General features: G+C 44.6%; 1 protein-coding gene across 1 annotated transcript in view; it reads right to left on the bottom strand.

Moving 5' to 3' along the window:
• Positions 1-21177, bottom strand: part of TMEFF2 (transmembrane protein with EGF like and two follistatin like domains 2) — a 125294-nt gene that overhangs the window by 31058 nt on the left and 73059 nt on the right. Inside the window, exons 6-7 of the mRNA XM_038142245.1 lie at positions 1713-1861; positions 502-561 (exon numbers count right to left, since the gene is read on the bottom strand). Of these exons, the coding sequence (XP_037998173.1) occupies positions 502-561; positions 1713-1861 (209 nt within the window). The remainder of the gene's footprint in view (positions 1-501; positions 562-1712; positions 1862-21177) is intronic.

The following is a 21177-nucleotide window of genomic DNA, read 5'->3' as shown; positions in this document are numbered from 1 at the left end:
ACTAGAGCTTCTAAATAAATTAAACCCATTTATCACTTAAACCCCCCCCACTTTTTAAGAACCTTATTAACTTCATAGTTAAATGCCGACAGGTAATATCTATTATGGCAGCGTTTCATGGTATCCCAGCAGTGCTGTGAGCTGGATTTTCACTTCCTTAAACCTGTCTATCATGACAAAAATATGCATAATCTGGTGCACTGATTCTGTAATTTTCAATAACGTCTGCTAATTCTGGCAAATAATTTACAGTACTTATTTCCTCTGTCACAACAGGTGTTTTATGGCCAGAGCAGTTGTAGGTTGACAAAAATAGAAGCAGCCCATTTATTAAGAGGAGAGTTTGTAGCAAAAGAAAGAGTAATGGAAAGGCAGTGTTTTCTTAAAGTAAACCAGGAAAACCATACTAGAAGATGAGGACACTTCACCTCAGCAAATGAAGGAGAAAAGAGACTTACACAGGTCCTGTGAATTGTGATTCTCACAGAATAGGAACCGTACCTGCATAATCTGTCCTTGCATAATGCCCATCTTCTGATTTTGTAGTTGTTGTAGTATTGTCTGTGTGAAAAGAAATGTGTTGAGTTGCCTGGGGAGCCTGGACTCGATACAGCCCATGTCCCCACCACAGTGCCCAGGCAGAGCTAACTTCCCTTGCACACACATCATCTCTGCTGGCTGCAAGGCTCTCCTGGGCCTGCCAGGTGAAAACAGCAAGAATCTTTTTTCTAACAATATGTGATAACAGATTGCAGCTGGGATAAATATATCAGTCTGAAGCAGGAGTTGTCATTTCTGCTCTACTTGAAGTAATTGGGGAGTTTTAATATGTACCCTGAAATGAACTGCCACTTAGGGTGGTTAACTTTAAAGAGACAGGAGTAAACTGGAATGTTTTTAATACACCTGTATGCTATGGCCTTGTAAGTAGATGTACTGAGGATTTATGGGTCAGAAGCTAAGGAAAAAAGCTATTGAGAGTCTGAGCCTCAGCAGACACTTTATTTATAGGAGCTATTGAAAAGCAAATTCTCTTCATTTTCATTTTAGAGAAAAAAAAGGGTTTTTAAAGTCAGCTCAAGGGTTACAGGTGATGTAGTAGACCAAGAGATGGGCACAGAGAAGCACTGTATGTATGGAGGAACAGAGAGAGCCTTGAGCCACAACTGGAAACTTCCTTCCAGGCATCTTGGGCATCATGGGGCCCAGCAAGGGTCACCTGAAGAACCAGCCCAAGCACTGTGTTTGGGAGCATGTTTTCAGAGGAACCTCTTCAGTCCTGAGGCTGCCTCATGCCGCTCCAGTTAAGGGAACACCAGAGGATCCATCCTGGGCGGCAAAATGGATCTGAGGGGTATTCCCACTGTCCTGCTCCAGCTGCTGCCTGGCAGACAGAGCTCTTGGGCAAGCTGCTTGGGGCAGGAGACGGGTGACTGAGGCAGAACCCAGTGCAGGGCTGGGCAGTGCCCTGCTGCTGCTGGGGGCAGGCCGTGGGCAGGGTTAGGTGTGGTCCCCCCCTCATGCCTCGCTGTGTCTGCATCAGGGAGGGCTCTGCCTCTCACCACAGCCTGTGCTCTAGAGTATCAACTGCAGCAGTCTAACAGAAATATAACAGTTACCAAATAAGAAGCCAGCCCTGGTTCTGGTTTTTTTTTCCTCTCTGAACAAAAATTGAAAACATTCTTTGAAATGAGTTTTGTTATGAGAGTTACCTTGACATCGACCCAAAGACATGACTTCAATTTTCTCCTGTTTCTGGCATGATGCCTCTTTGATTTGACATGCATTATCATAAGATTTCCCATCGGAAGCACAAAGAGGATTGAAGTTGGTTTGAGAACAGTCAATGTTGCACACACACCTGAAAAGATACAGAAAGAGAAAAAAGAAGATGCTAATATGGGAAACTTTTTTCAAGACATCATAAATACATCTCAGAAATATAAGTGTTTGTATTATCCTGACTGTACAATGCAAATCAACATAATGAAAGTGGAAAGTTCTGTCAGGAGGTCATTTGTATTTCTTGATGGAAATGAGATGCAGGGAGAGGGAAGAGGCACATAAAAGCAAGTAAAAAGAAAGATAAAAGAAGTGTGTTTTACATGGAAAACTGTAGCACAGCATTACCACTTGTAATCCCCTGTAAACCAAAGAGATAGGCAGATAAAGCAAGCTGCTGAGCCCTCCTGCAAACTAAAGAGCCACGAAACTCTCCTCTGTTCAGGTGCCATCCATAGTATGGAATACCATATATATGAGGATTTATACTGATTTATGATTCAATTCTGAAAATAATTACAGCACCTAGAGGCACTCTGATTGTAACAGATGTGAAACTGAAGCCTCACTTCACCCCACTGGGATAAAACCACCTGCCAAGACTGAGATGGGAGCAGGGATGTGACCGCACTCTCTCTGTGCCTCGGGCTGGTGGGATCTCCCCAGCTCTGGACACAGAGAGGCTACTCACTATTAAAACCAAGAGAGTGCTGGTTTAGGGAAGACTTTGTGCACAAGCACTTTCTGAAGCACCTGGATAACTCAGCAGGCAAAAAGCCTTATGCAGGTGTTACCCGGAAAGGTCCCCTGACCTGTTGTTGTGCTCTGTGAGGAGTGAAGGCTCCCATGTCCAAGAGCACAGTGTGGGGCAAATGCAGGCAGGGCGGTGGTGGCCTCATCCTCAGATTGCTTAGGCCATCTCCAGAGACTCCAGAACCCAGCTTGTGAGCTCCTGGGCTGCTCTGTGATGTGAACCAGAGCACAGGGAGGCATTCACTTCCACAGTCTGCTCTGGATCTGAACTAACGCACTAACGTGGACACATCCTGATCCCAGCAAGCCTTGCCACTGCTTCCAAGATGGAGAAACCTAATTACTTCCACTGACAGCAGGCTGCAGACTCTTTTCCTTAGGTCTCTCCTGTTTCATTTCCATAAGCAACATCAGACAGCCTTGGGCATGGACAGGGGAAAGGCATGCTAATCTTCTGTCCCCCAAGTGTGCCGTGTAACAGACAGCTCAGCCTCAGCAAACCGAACGTGATCTTGCTTGGGGACAAAGCCAGAGGTCTAACCTGGCAGCTACTCCAGCTCTTCTGAGCATGTAATTGTGCTATCCAAACTCTTCCTGGCTCCTTCTGACATTAAGGCAGAGCCACGCGATTGATGCTCTATCTCCAGCCCACTGGTTGTGCTGAACCTGGCAGTGCCAGCTCCACAGCTCTCCCTTTGCAAAGCTAAGTAATGGAAATGTCAAGCCTCCAGCCTCGCTGCTTGATTTAAGAAAGTGTTTAAAAGTCAGTCCACCTCCCATTTGCAGCAGACATCTGGACACCTTTGACTGCTGGAGGTGTAGAGGGATATACACAAAAGTTGGGTGGAAACAGGAAGAGGGAAATTGGAGAGTTTGGGTCCGATCTCTTCATCACCCTGTTTGGCTTCTGGCCTCCAGGAATGTGCTCAGGATGATGGAAAACAGTGGAATCAGTAGCTGTCTTTTAGAATTTATTTTTTTTTTTTTTACACTGGGTAGGTCTATTTACCCCAAATGTTCACTAAATACAGAAAACTTCAGTTTAAAAAGAGGCCAGTGGTGAAAAGCTGTGGTTATAAATTAAATTACATGATTTCATAACTTGAAGAAAAGTGTCTAGCTCCCTGTGTGTAGCAATTTCCCCACACTGATAAACACAGAATATAAGAAAAAAAAATCCAGCGCATTTCCCAAGAATCTCCTTATCAGCAGAATAAGAATGTTCTGCTCCACTGAAATATTAACCATCATCATTTCTTCCTGCAGCCATTTCCAGCTTCCCACCTTAGTCAAACTCACTTCATTAGGAAACATTTACTGCTCAAGTAATAGCAATTCTTTCCACGTAGCTCTACCATTTGCATTTCAGATGGGACACAATCAGCCATATGCTCCTTTTTTTTTGTAATAAACCAGCTAAGAAACAGCTTCACTTCTCTACATTTTGCTACAGAAAAATGAGTGAAGGTTAATATATATTATGTTTCAAGTCAAGAGAAGATTAAGCCAACGGGAAAATTACAATAAAAGGGTGCTCTTTAGGGGAAATCTCAGCAACTTTGGATGCAGTTTCAAGAATACCTAGGGGATGCAGGAACCTATGCTCAGAGTTAGACAGTTTAGAGAGATATTTTTAAAGGTGTTTAAATGCTTAAAGATGCATGCAAACACTTTGTGTGAGATTTCTGGTATCTCAGAGACCTATTTCCCACTGATTTCAAAGACTGCTTCAGAGCCCACTAGGCATTTATTTATATCTTCTGATACCTTCCAAAACACAGAGACCCAAAATTACTTTCCTGACCTCTTCTAGCAAAACTGAGATGAGAACCAGGGCTTTTCTGTACCCCATTCTAGGATTTCAACCATGACACTAGCCTTTCTTTCCAAGCAAACCTCTGCAGCAGCCGCATGAAGAGGATGTGACACGTGAGCACCACGAGCCACGTGTTGCTTGTGCTGGGGTCAGATCACTCTGAAGCAGGAAAGGACTCCCCCAGGATGACACCATATGCTCCAAAGCCTTATAGGATCCCCTGTGTGAAGCCTGATTTTCAGAGCCAGCTAGAGGCATGCTGAAAAAACACCAAACTTGCTGCCCCAATCTCCTTGCTGCACTGATCATCCACTCCTTGCACAGTTTTCAGCAGACAACTTCTAGCTTGCATCCACAGTTTATTACTGCTTTTGCACTTAGACACTCAAATCCTACTTTAAGGCTGCACAATTAAGTCGACATCAAATATATGTCAGGAAGTGCGAAAGGTAGGATTGCATCAGGAAGATTAATGTGCCTGTGTTGCTGGCTCTTTTTAATTTATAGTGCTCCTCTTATCAGGGAAAATGATGGTATTCCAACACGTGTTTTCAAACTGGAGGAAGCAAAAGTCTGCTATTTGGACCATGCTGCCAAATTCCAAAAGGGCAAATTGTAGAGGAAAAGGTGAGGCATGTACTCCTAACGTGTGTGCCCAGGCAACTGCAGCCTCTGAGAATAGCTCAGACTTCAGTGGGGTCCACCAGTGAGGTAATAAATGCATAATGAACAGCACTTGATGCATTTGAATGGAAACCTGTAAAGGTGCCTTCACTTCTTGAAGCATTGTAAAATGCAAGAGTGGGACTCCCTTGTGTTAAACAAGATCCAAACTGTGACATCCCTGCTTGGCTCAGGGTGTGCATTAGGTGAGGGTACCAACAGTGTTATTTTCTGGGCACAGAGAGTACCTTCAGCTCTTGTGGGACACAGAAAGCCCCTACCCTGAAGAAAGCCTCCCCCTAACACTTGTCATGCACAGGGCTGGCAGCACCCATCCCACTGCCAAGGGTGTGTTCAATGGGCTGCCTGTCTGCCTGCAGCTTCCCAGTCCCTGAGGCACTCCAGTAGGCCTTGAATTTTAAGTAATGGGATCATTTGACCATGTTATCATCCTGCCTATGACTTCTGATTATGGTTCTATCAATAAATCTATTTGCTTTCTCTGTTCCTAAGTGTAGCACTGAAGAAAGCCTGGCAATAGAAAGGCTGACTGAGCACTCCTGGTGCTCAAGGGAAGGTCAATGAGGTCTCCTAGGGGGTCACAGAATGAAACTGTACCCAAGAGCATACACAGAATATGTGTGTAAGATTTAACCATGCCTTCTGCAGTCAGAAACAGCTTTAAAAGCCTCTGTGAGGAAAGAGAGCCTCCGAGATGTCAGCAGATACCCTGCAGCTCCTCTGAGAAAGGAAGGAATGCTGTTCCACAGGCCCTTTGCATATTCAAGTAATGGGCTCATATGTTAATTGATTAAAATTTGGGCTGCCACCATAAACAGTCATTAAACAAGGCTCATTTTCTTATGTCTTTTCTTCCAGGTCATTGTGATAGTCTCCAATGCATTCCCTTTCTCTTATACACTTTATTTTATTCCATTTCATTTGACATGATGATAATCCTGGAGGAGCTGAACCTCCAGCAATCACTGTGGTGATCATGGAAGCAAAAAACACCAAAACAAACTAAAAAGACTGTTGAAGGGGCAAGCCTGGGCACCTCCTGAGAGGATTTCGGGCCACCTCCCCATGGTGGATCTTGCAACACTGCTTGATGACGTTGCTGGATCCTGTCATGAGAATGTCATACCCAGGATGAACCGGAAGGTGTCTGCAGGCAGAGGTGCAGCTCTGCAGATAAGATGCAGGAGAGGCCCAGGAGGATGCCTGGGGGAGAGCTGGCAGAGCTGAGCTTAGCCTGAGGCAGGTGAGATGCTGACAGGCACCTCCTCGTGCCTCCCTACCAACTTGTGGGGCGTGTGTTGCTGCACTCTGGTCTGTGAGCTTTGGCAGCTTCCACCAAGGCAGGAACTGCAAAGAGGGTGCTCAGCAGCACAAGGGAACCCACAGGCATTTTGGGATTTCACCTGTTTATGGTGCTTCTTCCCTCCCCAGGGAAATGAGAGAGGAGCACAAAGAACTCCTTCCCAACCTGGATCCTGATCACAAAGAAACACTGGCCGGCCCTCAGTCTGGTCCGTGTGCCAGCAGTGATGGGGATGTGCTGCACCAGGCTGCTTGGCCAAGCTGGAGCAGCCAACTTGGCTTCCTGTTGAATCAGTCTCCATAAAAATTATTGGGGTCAATAAACCAAGCATGGGTGAGTGCACAGTCTCCTAACGCCCCACGTTTCTGCAAATAACATATGGTACTATTTTCTGGGCACAGAAAGTACCTCTGCCAGCAGAGAGCAAGATACTGAAGGGAGGATTCATGGCTATGAAGGGCTGTCCCTGGAAGGAGGAGTTGCGTTTTGAGGAGGAGTCTCAATAAAATGACAGAATGGTTCTTTGCCCACAAAGGGTAGGAGAATACTATAATTTTATTTCTTTAGTTCATGAATAGAATATAATCATTAGTGACACAGTGATGACAAAAAGAAACACACTCCATGCTTTATCTTTACTCCTAAGACAACTATTCAGTCTTTGTTTCCAGCAATGTATTACTGAAAAATAATTTTAAAAAATTACTATGCAGTATCTGCACATAGCATGAGAAAGGTTTCCTGTGTAGCTCTGATGGGAAGCAAGGAGGATAAATGAGACCATGTTTCCAAAAGAGTGGCTTCACTGGGAACAGATGCAGGCACATTTTTGTCAGAGCGAGATGGCAATGGCAGTTCTTCCCCATTCAGCATCTTTTAATTAGCCCTCTGCTGTTTGGAAACCTGAGAGCATTGTTGGTACTACCTCTGTTTATTAAAGATTCATATTCAGACTTTGCTGGCCATGGGTCATTTGCTTTTTGGAACCAGAGCAACAGAAAATTGTGCCTGAGATATCTGAGAGAGAAGTACTTAATGAAATGACTAACGTCTTCAGCCAAGTGTCTAGTTGATTATAGGGTCCAAACAGCAGAACAGCAATAAATCTGCCACAAAGAGAATTGTCAGTCAAGAAAAAAGGCATAAAACCAAAGAGACAGGGAGGCAAGAGCTAAAAATGTGAACATGCAAATCTAGTGTTATTTTTGCTAGTCAGAGCTCTGATATTTGAGCGCATATGCTAATTTGGTCAAGTGTGAGATCCCACCACGTCTCAGAGAGCACTATTTTACAGGGAAGGTGAAGTTCCATTCTGCAATAATTTAAAATGTTATATATTTTCTCCAGGCCAGAAAAAAAAAAAAAAAAAAAAAAAAAAAGCAGTGAAAACCCTAACAACACTTTGCAGCATAAAAAAGCCCAAAGCCCTTTGCCACAAAACAGTGTATAAATAATAACACAGTTGTTGTACATTTATGATATTTCAACCAGAGACACTTCTTATCTTCCTCTGCTGTGACGAGAACATGGTGATCAGAACCCCAAATTTCTGCATGTCAGCATAGACCTCTCCAAGCCCCCTGCCTGTCCGAGTAGGACATTAAATGCCCATTTAAAGCAAACCTGGCAGTATATGCCTGCAGAAAGAACCTGGCAATCAGTCCCAAATGCCTTCTCTATCATCAAGGTTTTTCTTTCTGGTACACAGGGCATCTTTGTTGACATTACCAGCAGGCAAGCTGAAATGAAGCCAGGCTTAACATTCCGCCTCGACGCCGGAGCAGGCATTGTAGCACGGCTCAACCGTGTGTCAGGAGACTGGTGGGAGCTCTCATTTACCCAGGCAGCTTTGGGGGTGTTTCATGTCTCAACACAACATCATGCAGAGACATTTGAATGAGCTCTAGGCAGGGACTGGGCAAGGTGAACCTCTGGGAGCTCAGGTAGCTTGCTCAGACACGCAGCCTGTGACAGCCCTTCACTGGGGAGCAGGGACAGGTCACCTCTGTATCTACCTCGGCACATCATCCACCCACAAAGCCACCTGCACGCACAGGCAGCAAAGCTGAATTGCTCCAGGCTGCTTGGACACACCTATGTTTTGATGTGAGTGTCAAAAGGAGCACAAAAATCTGAGCTTCTGACCCTCAGCCCATCTCCAAGCACACCTCTGAGCTTTACAGTGGTCTCAGACAGCCCTACAGCAGCAATGGACTGGCACCATTACACCCCTGACAGAGGGACAAGGTGCTGACACGCTCAGTGCAGAGTCACCAGGGACCTTTGGTAGTCTGGCCAAACTCAGGTACCCCACAGTGGTCTCTGCAGCACGTGGAGCACAGCCCAAGAGGATGGCACCCAAAACTGCCTGGCATCATTGCCTGCTTTGGCATGCACTGAACATCATGTATCTGCTGAAATACATACACATAAAATATATTCAGAGTGCACACTGGCACACAGTGTTTTACACTTTCTATGAATCATACCCTACAACCTCTCTGTGCTTGCCAGGAGACTGAAATCCTATCACTGCACTCTTAAGAACATCATTAAGAGGCTTAAAGAATAGAGACTCTGCATGTCTCCTTCAAAACAAATTTTGCTGTAATTTTTGAGGTTGATGCAAAACTTTAGCTGCAGTGCAGAACAATAAACAATACATATTTTATAATGGCAGCACAAAAATAGCACGCAGTATTTCTTTCCTGGGCCTGCTAGTGCTTCTCTTTTGCTTTAAGATCACAAGAGAAGAAAAGCATGGGGTTTTTTTGAGTGCCTTCCATTCAATGTTTGTTACTTATTTATTTATCTAATTTATTTTTCCTTTTTGTCCTTTGCAGCCCTGCTTCTGCACGAAGGGCTTTAGCATGCCTCCTCTGCACAGTGGCTTCCCTGGGATATTTTACTTATTTCAACTGTTCAAATGTTTATCTTCACCAGGAGTAAAAGGAGAAAAGCTTGATTCCCTCAGGGTGATGCAATGTTTCTGCATGGCATTTCAATAGCATCCTGTTATTCAAACAATTAGAAATCACAGAGACCATGCACAGAATTATCAGCATACTGCATGGAGATTTTTATTATTATGTAGTGCATAATGAAAATGATTTGAAGGACCCCAAAGCATCATAACAGAAGGAAGTGCTGAATAATCAGGTAATTTTTTTTCCCAACTGCAAAAGCTCAAAATATTGTTTACTGGACATATGTCAAGCTAAAATGCACTAAAGTGGTGAATATATTTACTGATGGCCTTCCTTGCATACCAAATGCAACACACTCTGGGAGTGTAGCGGGGACAGAGCCAGGAGCTTGGGCTACAGCTGCCACACTGCTGCTGCTGCATAGCAGGGATGGACTGGCAGTGCTTAAAAATACACACGGATTTTTCAGAGCATGCTTTGCACGGCAGCTCATGGAAGATGTTCCAAAACATGGGCTGCTCCTGGAGACACCCTGCTGTACAGCCCTGGAGAGAGTCCCTGGGCACTGGCTGCTCCCCAGAGCTCGGTGAGGAGCTGGGCTCATGCTCCTCCAGTTTTCAAGAAGTCATCCTGAAGACTGCAGCTCATGAAAAAATCTTTGATCTGCAGTGCAAGACACTGCAACTTGAGTCCTTATTCCCCTTTAATTTTTGACCTGTAACATTTTTACTAAATTTTTCACAAAAAAAATTACAAACTTCACCTTTGCTTCCTTTTCACAATTCACAGCACCAATTACAGCATGACCTTCACCTGGCTTCCCAATGCCTCTGGTGCCCTCAACAGTACATTGAATTGTGTGCTAACAACTTTAGGGCAAAATAAATGTGTCCTTCTAAATATCATTCTTATTTTAAAGATACTAAGTTGTATAAAGTGATCTTTGCCACACTGGATGCTTTAAAGCCAAACAGAGAATCACAAGGCTGATGACTGGGTTTGAAGAGTTATGGAAAAACCCTCATGCTAGCTGTGTGACCAGAGAAAAAAATTCTAATTCTGTGCACATGCCAATTCAAGTGTCTGCAGGTATCTAATGTGTAAAGTTTATTTAAAACTCACAGAATAAAATAAATGCCTTTCTATGGTTTGCCTGCCCCTGGTGTCCTTCACATCTCTGTAGTCTGTGCTAAAACAAAGCTTTGCTGACTGTTGCTCTCTCTGTAAACATCTGAGACTGTCCTTCATGAACAGTTTATTGCTGTGTGCCTCAGACTGCTGATACTGTTCACTCCTATCTTCAAGCCAGCAGAATAATGAAAATTGTTTCCACAAACCCCACAGTTTCAATTGAACAGCCAGTGGGAATATTGCAATGGATTGAACAGCCAGTGGGAATATTGCAATGTCCAGCAGGAAGCATGGGACACTATCCAGCTGCAGGTTCTGGCATGGGCCTTGCCATGCAGGAAGGATCCATTTGCTCACAAAGAACTGCAGCTCTGGCTGGGACCAACCGCAAATTTCTGCTTAAACTTCTGCTAACACTAGAAGTTCTGAAAATGGAAAGTGGACTCTGATTTGAAAGTAAAGGGATGATGGCCTTTTGGCTAGCAGAGACCAGCGTGCTGCCAGCCCCATCCCTTTGTGCACATCAGCTAGCCACCGCTGGTGGGGAAGGGAAGTGGGCACCTTCCTAAAATGAGGAAAAACTGTGGTAAAGGAATCCCTCAATGTGAAGTGTGCCTCCACATGTGCAAGCCCAGAGCAGCTCTCCCCATAAACACCTCTGCGTCCTTAAACACGTGTGCCTCCTGCTTCCTCAGGGATTCACAGAGCACTCTGAGGTGGAAGAGACCCACGAGGATCACCTTAGGTAGAACAGCCCGTGCAGGGGTTGGACGAACAACCTTGGTGTTATTAGCACCACGCTCTAACCAGGGGTACCTGCCTGAGGCAGCACCATCTGAACTGGCCACATATTCCAGGAAACCCTGCTTGGTCAGCTGTCTTCAACTACAAAACAAAATCCAGTCTGCTATTCAATGAAATTTTAGGAGGATACTTCCAGGCTTTCCTTCAGGCATTGTTTGCACCTCCTGCACAGGCAGAGAGGTTATCTGTGCACAGGGTAATCTCACCTTATCTCAGCCCCCAGGTATGAGCCTGGTACCCAGGCGAATCACTGCATTTGCAAGGAGGGTGCAGTAGTAACCCTCTTTTCCTTGGAGCTTTTAGGGCTGTAGGTAAAAGCTGTTGTACAAAACCAGGCATTCCTGCTGGCTGGGGATCTGCCTCTGCCCTTGCTGCCTCACGATGACCACGGGTTGGCTGCTTTTGGGATCAAGCCCCAAGGGACAGTGCTGCTGCCAGGGAAAGGAGACAGACAAATGACTGCAATGTGCGATCTCAAGGACTTGTCCTTGCCAGCAAACTAATGGGATGAGAGTAGCCTTCTTCAGGGCTGGCACACAGATGAGTGGAATCCACCTGCAGCTCCTTGAATGGAGCAAGTGCTGTGCACTGGTCAGAACAGGCGTCCCTGGGGCACCTGTGCTGTTCCACAGGGGAGAGCTCCATTACCAAATGGGCAGGCTGAGACACAGCAATTAAATCTGTACGTCTGGGGACATCTCACGCAGGCTTTTAGCTGCAGCCCACACGTGGGAAGGGACTGGGGCAGGAGATGGGCTCTGTGAGGAAGGGACACCTGCCACTCTGCAGGGGCTGTGAAAGCTGAGGTCAGCCCTGCGCGTCAGCTCCCACTGAGTTTTCCTCAGGCTCATATTTAATGCATGGGATGTATTTTTAATGGTTCAGATGTGTGAACAAACTGTGGCCTTGATGTTCCTACATGGGTGTGTGAAGGAGCCTCTGACCTTCTGCAATGGATGCAGTTCTATTTTAATAGTTAACATAAAGTGGGATGGAAGAGATGAAGCATTCCATTAAGACATATGATAATAAATTGGTAAGTGCTTTTCCAGTGTTTTACATAGTTATTCTCTCTGTTGATCTATTTAGCCAACACATGTAATTCTGAGCTACAAAGTCGTATTCCTGCTTTCGTAAACATACTTACATAAAACTCAATAACAACCCAGTCTATTTATTGCTAAAACGCTAGTAGGAAATTGGAAAAGGTATAAATACAATTCATTGCTGGTGATCTCCTGCCCCCTGAAGGCACTGTAAGGCTCCAAATCTTGCTCAGTTCACAGCATCATAAAACCAAAGCAATAAATGTCACTCTTTTCTTGATTGCGCATTAGGCCAATCGGCTTTTTATTGCGACTAAATAGGCCGTCAGGAAGGCACCGCTCTCTTTACTGCTGGGGGATGACTTTGCCTAAATGGGGGGCCAGGGAGGAAGGGAAGCTTACCTTTAAATAACAAGGCTAAGAGAGAACAGGGGGAGAAGAAAGGTGCAAAAGCACGTCGCTCTGCAAGGCCTTTGCACTTGCTCTTTCATGCTGTAATGCCTTGATGTACGCAGACGATAATGTGTCAATGCACATTAATATCTGATGTGCATTACCATATTATCATCCCTTATGTGCACTTTCACAGCCTGGTGAGCCCAGGCTCTCCCAGCCATGGGGTTACGCAACCAACATCACTGTGGGGGCACAAACCGAGCCTCGCGCAGCTCCGGGCAGCACCCGCGCACAGCGCTGCCCTTGCAGGGCACAAAGGGACCCTCCTGTGTCCCTCTCACAAAGCAGCAGGAGCTGGGTGATCCTTACAAGACCCTGTATTACAGCAGGAGCACAAAACAGACTGCCAAAGCCATTCCTCCCAATGTAGATCAAGGCATGTGCTCACAAGGCTGGGACACTTTCCTACCCAGGACTGAAAACTCTGGTCATAGCTGGTGGCAGAGGAGTGAAGAAAACCCCAAACCCTGGGTTCATTTGCTCCCCTGTTGATCTGGACATATGAAATGGTGGCTCTCTACCATGCTGTCCTGTGTATATGTTGTACCTAGACACTTCTGCCTGGAAAGAGAGAGGGATGCTGTTGCTGCCTCACACAACGCTGAGCCACACACATGTGCCCTTGCAAAGGGTACAGGGGCAGGGCAGTGTTAATGCTGTCCCACAGCCACACCACCTCGATGCTGCCACCCCACATCCTCCAGCTGCCCCTGGCACAGAACCTGTAATTCACCTGCTCATGCTGGGTGAGCCATTCCAGCCAGGCAGAGGGAAGGCAGGAGAGGGCAATCTCCCTCCCCTCCTTGGGAAGTGTCCCCAAAACCCTCCCCGAGTCCCTGAACATGGGCAGCCACTCCAGCTCCTCCCCACTCTTCAGCAAACAGCCAACTGGACTAATTGCAAGTCAGCTTTACATTTCCTCCCTGCTGACCACCCACCTCTCCATGCCTCCCATGCACACACATACAGAGATTGGCATCTCAGCCACAGAAACCTAACAGGAAAATCAGTCTGTGTTGAGCCACGCTGTTGAAATTATTGCAGCTTTTTTTCCCCAACTCCAATGCTGACAGACTACTAATTGCAAAGACAAATGATGACTGTGTCTCTTACAAATCTTCCTCCCCTTGAAATTCAGAAGAATTTGTCTTGCTCCTACAAGAGCATGGCATGGTAAGACATGAAAACCCCCCAAAATCTCAGAAATTATTTTTGGCTTTACAGAAATCAATATTTCCTCTGAAGCAATTGAAGCAGTCAGTAAGGCAAATTCTGCTTTTATCATCACAATTTCCAAGTTATTCCTTTGCACTGTAAGACTGACAGAGCATTCACACTCCAACTGAGTTTGTTCTCCCTTCTACCAGCAAAAAGCTCCACAGGCTACTGAGAAGTTACTCCACAGTTATCAAACTGGGAGAGAACTTTTGTTTCACTGAAGTCAGTAGGATAACTTCCACTGACTTCCCTAAGTTCACCTTCTGAACTGAAAACCAAGTTTAGGTAAGCATCTGAAAAGAGGAGCACAAGGGAAAAAAGATCTATAAGCTTTATGATTGTGTAGATTGTTATTCCCTGGACACACAGCAGGTTTTGCTGTAATTGCAAAAGATAAAAAATGCCATTTTTGTTACAAAAACCAAATGTTAGAGATTCTAGTTTTTGGATAAGAGATGGATGTGTCATATAGGGTCCTTAAAAACCTGCTTGGGTGAGTAGTACAGATGGAATACAATGTGGGCTTGCATTTATCTGAGAACATTTAGAGCCATGATATATAGTCTACACGACAGACTTCCTCGATGTATAGAGAAAATATAGCCAATTTCTTTGTGTAGGCTGAATTATTTACCAGAGTGTTCCAAAGTGTATTGGTAATAAAACACTATGAAGTATAAGTAACTCTAGACAATCTTGGCTTATGTTAAAACAAGTTGGGGTTTTTTTTAAGCATGTTATTAAGAAAATAAATCCTGAGAATCTGGAAAGGCAGGACTTACTCAAATGAACACATGCCTCTGAAGAATTGTGTTGACTCAATGGAGAGAAAGGTCAAATTCTCCCAACCATCATCCTAAAGGAGTTGGGAATCAGTCTCATTTCAAAATTAAATAGGCTATTTTGGCACAGGATGAAAGATGCAGAGATGGTAAAGTGATTCTGTGAAACTCACCTGACTGGGAAAAAATGGCTAGTTTTAACTAAACCCCAAAAATATATATGTAGAGTACAACGATTTCACCAGCTGGCCAAACAAGCCATCATTTTCCCAAGCATTGCCTTTCTAGCCAGGGCACTAGCAGTGCAATCAGTTTAGAAACACAAGGTGCTCATTCCCTCATTCTCCTCTGGAGAACTGGACCATAGCTTTTCTCAGGGCTACTGAAAATAAAGCCAACTGCTTTTTGCATACCTTTCCTGGCTCCTTCTGAGAAAGAGGAAAACCACCTATTTTGGGCTTGATTTAGGGTCTTTCTGAATGCTGTGAGGATCTTGCCCTGTTTATGTTTGGAAATAAAGTCACTTTTACACCTAGGCCAGCTCAGGTTGAAACTGCCCCCTGAATGAGTCCTACAGTACCTCTGCAGCTTGCCAGAGAGAAACCTGTCAGGAACCATGGCATTCATGCAATGCTCACCTGGGGATCTTCTTTTCTGACCCTAACATGATGTCTAGACACTGGTTTCTAATAAGCCAAATCTTTCACCAAGCTGGAGCTCCTGCAATGGTTTTCTTGTTTGTGCTGTGGAGAGCAATTCAAGCTACAATTTTGTATTTTGCTAGTTTTCCCACTTGCGTGTCTGTTCTTGTGGCATTTTTTCTCAAGCCCCGAATGAAGAAGCATGGCTGGGTTCTCTCTTCAGCTCTCATACTGCAGGCAACAGGATCTGGCTGACCAGCCTCTTATAAAAGCCTCCAACCTGGCCCTTTCTTAGAGCAGGCTTCGTAATTAAAGCATAACATACAGATGGGTAGGCATCATCTTGCTTTTTCTAACATTCCTCACGTTTTACCTTTCATTGCAACTGCTTCATTGACTAATTTCCAGTTGCTTAGGCTACATTTCTTCTAGTATTGCTGACTCTTAACCCACTGAATGGTGTCCCTACACTTACCTCAACATGGCATCTCAACAGTTTCCCTGGAGGTCAGCTGCTTTCCTTTTATTTCAAAATCTTTTAACCACAGAACACACACCAAATGAAACATTACCAGGTAATAGAGACAGAAGTGGGCTAATTTCTGGGCAGGCACTGGAGGTAGCTCTGCTATCAGGTTGGGGCTAAGGTAAGTGACATGGGTGTGAGAGGGTGCACCGTGCTTGGTCATCTGCTGCTGTGCAATGCAGAGATTGTGCTCCAGTGCCTTTAATTCCCTCTGCAAACCCTTGCCTGGACTCTTATTAGACATGACTACTAATCTCCATGTGAAGATTTATGCAGCAGCAGCTTCACTTCATGCCTTAGGTATGGTCTCAAGTTAAGCAGAAATTTAAGTTTTTGCAGAATTGTGCATTTTAATGATTCTTATTCCATTCCTGTGCTTATTTGAAGCACAAGTCCAACATGGATGTGTAAGTGATACACCCAGCTATGAACACAGATCTATATTTTCACTAAAAGAGAACAAAAAGCAACAGAAAACAGCAATATATCCACTGTATAATGCCTGGGACACTGCAGATGTTAAAGCAGCTCGTTGTTTCTGCATCTGGAACAAGTAGGTCACACATAGTTATTATACACACTGCTGAACATGAAGCAGCCAATACCCGTGTAATGTATGTGAGACTTCAAACCACCTTTTAGTACTTTATAGCAGTACAGCATCTTGTTTGCAAATGCTCTGCTTGAGAGCAACTGATGGAAGGGGGAAGGGACCCAAAGCTGACTGACCTAATTGCTGCATGGATTGAGAAGCTGGCAAAATCATTAGTTTCTTTTATGTTTTCTTTCTATACTATAATAAAGATAAATATTGATTGCTGGGGCAGTATTGATTGCAGGGGTCGCTGCAGATGGCAGCTGTATGATTTGCACAGATATCTCCCATTTACAGAGCCACTTATTTGCATGAGAATGTGGTTTCACCCTCCTCACATGCTTCTGACTGTTTGCTTGCCTTACAGGAGCATTTACCCAAAGTAATGTACCAGTCATTAGCAGTAAAATATGAAAGGAGGGACTGAAAGAGCTCCTCTTTGTAATACCTTCTGTGTATGTGCCTGTCTGCTGTGGGTGAGTGGAGTTTATTGTCCCAGCCATGTGGACAGAGGCAAGGAACACAGGGACCTGCTGTAATTACGCTGCAGTGTCACTGCCTCACCTGGGAATGCCACCCAGGGGCACAGCACACCTGGGACCAGCCCTCCTTCCTTCCCCACTGACCCACACACTGAACAAGCCCAGCTCCTTCCTCCAGGCCTGGATGCCTCCCTCCGAGTCCCAGCTTGGGGTCATCAGTGACCCTCCAGAATGGCTTCAGCTTCTCCTGAGCTGACCGTGCCCAGTGGGATCCTCGTCCCCTTGCAAGGAATGGAAAAGGCTCCTCCATTGTGGGCCAGGCTTGTGAGGAGGGAAGAAAGTTTCCTACCACGAGCACAGTGCCTATTGCAGAGCATGATACTCCACTCCCAGCCAAGGAGAAGTTTTTGGAGTGAGTGGGACCAAGTTGCAGGAAGCAGCAGGGGCATTTAGGCAGCTTTTTATCTCTGGTACAAACCCTCCAGTGGCCCATTCCAGGGTTAGGCACCTCCTGCCAGGGAACTGCTGCCTCTCCTCCCCCTGCAGCCTCCAGAGGGAGGAAGGAGCAGGCAGAGGAGCACTCTGGAGGAGGCCTCCTCACATCCTCGGAAACTGGCAGGCTGTAGGGGAAGCTCTCTCCAAGCACACTGCCGCATGTCTGCCTTTCAGCTAGCAACCTGCATTTACTGTAGGCACTGCTGCTGGCTGACCTGCTGGTATTGGAATGCAAAGGGAAAATATGCATATTTAACCCCAATTCATCATTTTGATTTTGATTAACTCTGCAAGTCAGAGGTTTGCAGGCTTTAATCTTGTTTTAAGAAAATTCTCCTGTCTTCTCTATTGGCAGCACTTTCCAACTGGAAACTCAACCAAAGGATCTTATTCTTTATCTCTATCCATTTTGCACATATTGGTGGACCTCTGAAACAGCTGCCCGGTATTTATCCAAACCATGGCTTGTCCAGTGTAGGGAGTGCTCTTGTTTCCTCAGTGGCTCACAAGAAGGAGATTAATGCTGGAACCCAGGTTTCTGACATGGTTCTGCACTGACACTAAGCCACTCCAGCAGAGAGCAGGCACTCCACTTGGTGAGCACTGTTTATATACAGTGAGTGTTTCATAGATGCTTTTTGGAAGAGCTGAGCAATACACCACGGTTCAAAACGTTACGCCTCATTCTTCAATTCCTTTTAAGTATATCTCTCGGGGTGTTATGTTGAGTAGCCCTGTCTTACAAAATCAATTATTCCTTAGCCAGCTCGGAAATAAAACCCAAAGCAAGCAACACCAAATGTCTGATTTACCAATAGATTGCAACCCCGTGCTAAAGAGCACAGCCACTGCCCTGCTTTAAATATTCATGAAGCCCACTGGTGCAAAATGCATTAAAGGTGGGAATAATGCCAGTAATACACGATCCTCTTAGTGACAAGAAGCTTTCGCATATTAAAGCAGCAAGATGTTAAAGACTTTCAAATGAACAGTCTTTGTTTTTGACTTAAGAGAAAGAGATTCACTAATGGAATGCCAAATTGCATTCACTCTCATGATACTTGACTGCAGAATGGGATAATAACACATGTGTGCTTCTGCATGCCATGGAAAACCTGTTATTACAGAGGTTTCTTTCCTGCCTTTCCTCTGTACTTTCCAGAAAATCTTCACACAAATCTTACCCCTTCAAGTAATCTTCTGTGTGCCAACCCCCCCATTAGAATCCCATGAGTCTAGCCATTAACAGATTGGTTTTACGCAAATAAAAAGAATTAAAAATAATGGTGACAGAGTACAGTAGCACAATTAAGATGAGTGACAACTGGCAATGAATAACCAAAAAAAAAAAAAAAAAAAAGTTAAACCAGAGATAACAGTCTGCAAAATATAGACTGTGACAATGCCGAAGAATGTCAATTGTCACTTTAAATCATCAGCAGCCCAACCACATCTGCTATCACACCTGTGCTCTCTTTTCTGATCTACTCTGGCACCTTAGAAATAGTAGGCAAACAGCCAGCCTTGCATCTCCAGCTCTCTGAAGTCTGGCTCTGCTACCAGCTTGCGTTCCTCTCACCTGGAGCAGACCAGGCACTGACCCTGCCACCTCAGACTGTTCCTGACTGACAGGGATTCGCTGCTGGTGCTGGGATTGACATCCTGTAATAGCAGGTCCCAGGACCACCAGGAACTGCTGGCCCTGTTTGGATTTTACAAACCTCGTCAGTCAGGTAAGATGGCTAAAGAGCCCTGCTTACATCTGATACTTGATCCACATAAAAACAGTGAACAAATAATAAATTGATATTTCTTGGCAAGGGGAGTGGGGCAACATGTGCCTCTGGTGCCAAACATGAAAATTCAAATAACATATGTTGGAAAGAGGGATCTACAGCCTCCATACGTAGTCCACTTTTAGTGTAGAAATAAAAAGAATGAAAAGCTGACAGCCAGAAGGCTCATTGTTCAGGAAGATGTTATCCAAGACTAATCAGGGGGCAAGGACAGGAGAATAGAGCTCAGTTATGGCATATGAAGCTGCTTACTTCAAAGCAGACCTTTCACAGGCTTTACATGGGGTTTGGGTTTTTGGGTGGGAATTGGCTTTCCTGCCTCCTAACAGTTTGTCTGGGAGCATCTTCCCAGTGCCAACCCTTCCCTGCTTCCTGCCCCCAGAAGCACCTTCCCCTGCAGAAAGAGTGCCTGTCACTGAGCACCTCAGCTCCTGCCATCATTCTGCTGCTCTGTAAAAGCCAAGTTGTTCCAAAGGGGAGGAATTAGATTGTGCAAAAGCTGCAGTGGGAACACTGGGGTAAGTTGGATCAGGCAGTTTTACCAAGCTATTTCTGGAAAAAAAATAAACACTGCTACTCAGTGCTTATGATTAATAATGTTATCTTGTAGCTAATTTTATTCCTTGCCCCTCTCTTCTCCTGCCTTCCAATTTGGAAGCACACTTAATTATGAAAACATGAGCACTAGACTGTGAATTTTGATATATTAATTTCACCGTGGTTTTGTTTCTACACTGCACCACCAAAGCTCTCAAGGACAACCAGTCAAGGAGACAATGAAAATCATAACACCTGGGGTAATTTTCTTAAGCAAAGTCAACATTAGGCAATTTCTTACTCACAAATTTCATTACATTACTGAAACCTATAACCATGATGCACCTTGCTTCTGTTTTTCAACACCACAATTTCTTTTGATGACTGAAGCCAGAGCAAGGACTCAGTAATCTCTGGTTCTAGTCCTTAAAAAAACCTTGAGCAGAAAAACCACTAAGAGCTGGCAAGACAAAACCAAAATGAGCACAAAAGGATAACCATGACCATATTCCTGAGCTCCTTCACCCAACAGCAGAACTGTTCCTAATTTCATGCCTGACTAAGGGTGCACAGATGCCTTGCCTGGGTGGGGTCATCTCCCCAACACTGGGCCCAGCTATCATGTTCACCACTCATTTATTGACTCCTGTCTGCTCCATTCTGGTTCTCCACACTGGAGCTCTGGCCTCAGTGTTTCACTGACACCTCACTGCCCAGTTTGGGTATCCATTATCAGCTACCACCAGCACACAGCTCCAGAAGCTCCATCCAGGCAGCAGCTCTGACTTTGGCATGGTTATTCTGTTGTCTCTCTAAATCTGTTTTAGTTACTTAGAGAGAAACATGAGGCGTGGCATTAGGGCAGTGTTAGAAATATAGCTCTGTGAATAGTGACCTTTTTGATCTATTGGCTGCTCCAAAATCACAATGAAATTATTAGCTCAGAGTTGGCTTAATGTAAGTTTGCATATATCCTAGGCAAAATGAAAAATAAAAGTCTGAGTTGATAGAATTATTTCCCTTCAGCTTTTGTAATTAAGGTTTAAAATTTAAAAAATCTGAATAATTTTGAAACCTCTTTTAAAAAATAAAAATTAAAACCATTTCCATTGAGAAAATGTCTAAGTGTATGCTCTCATTTTTTCAAGCAATTGAGGGCAAGGTTTTTTTCAACTCCAACAAAATAGGAAAAAGCGAGACAGATTTCCCAGCCTTTCTAATGCCACACATGAATTAACATGATGATAATACTAATGATACTTTTTAACTGGAAAAGCTTTGGGTCAATTATTTTTCCCAATTCTATTTTTTACTGAAGTATGAAGCTATAAAACCCCAGATGGAATAACATAAGTTATAATGGCAACAAAATGGATAACTGTGTTTCTAAACTTGGTCGAAAT

This window comes from Motacilla alba, chromosome 7 (assembly GCF_015832195.1).
Source record: "Motacilla alba alba isolate MOTALB_02 chromosome 7, Motacilla_alba_V1.0_pri, whole genome shotgun sequence".
NCBI classification, from domain to species: Eukaryota; Metazoa; Chordata; class Aves; order Passeriformes; family Motacillidae; genus Motacilla; species Motacilla alba.
This window is presented reverse-complemented; position numbering and strand designations above follow the sequence as displayed.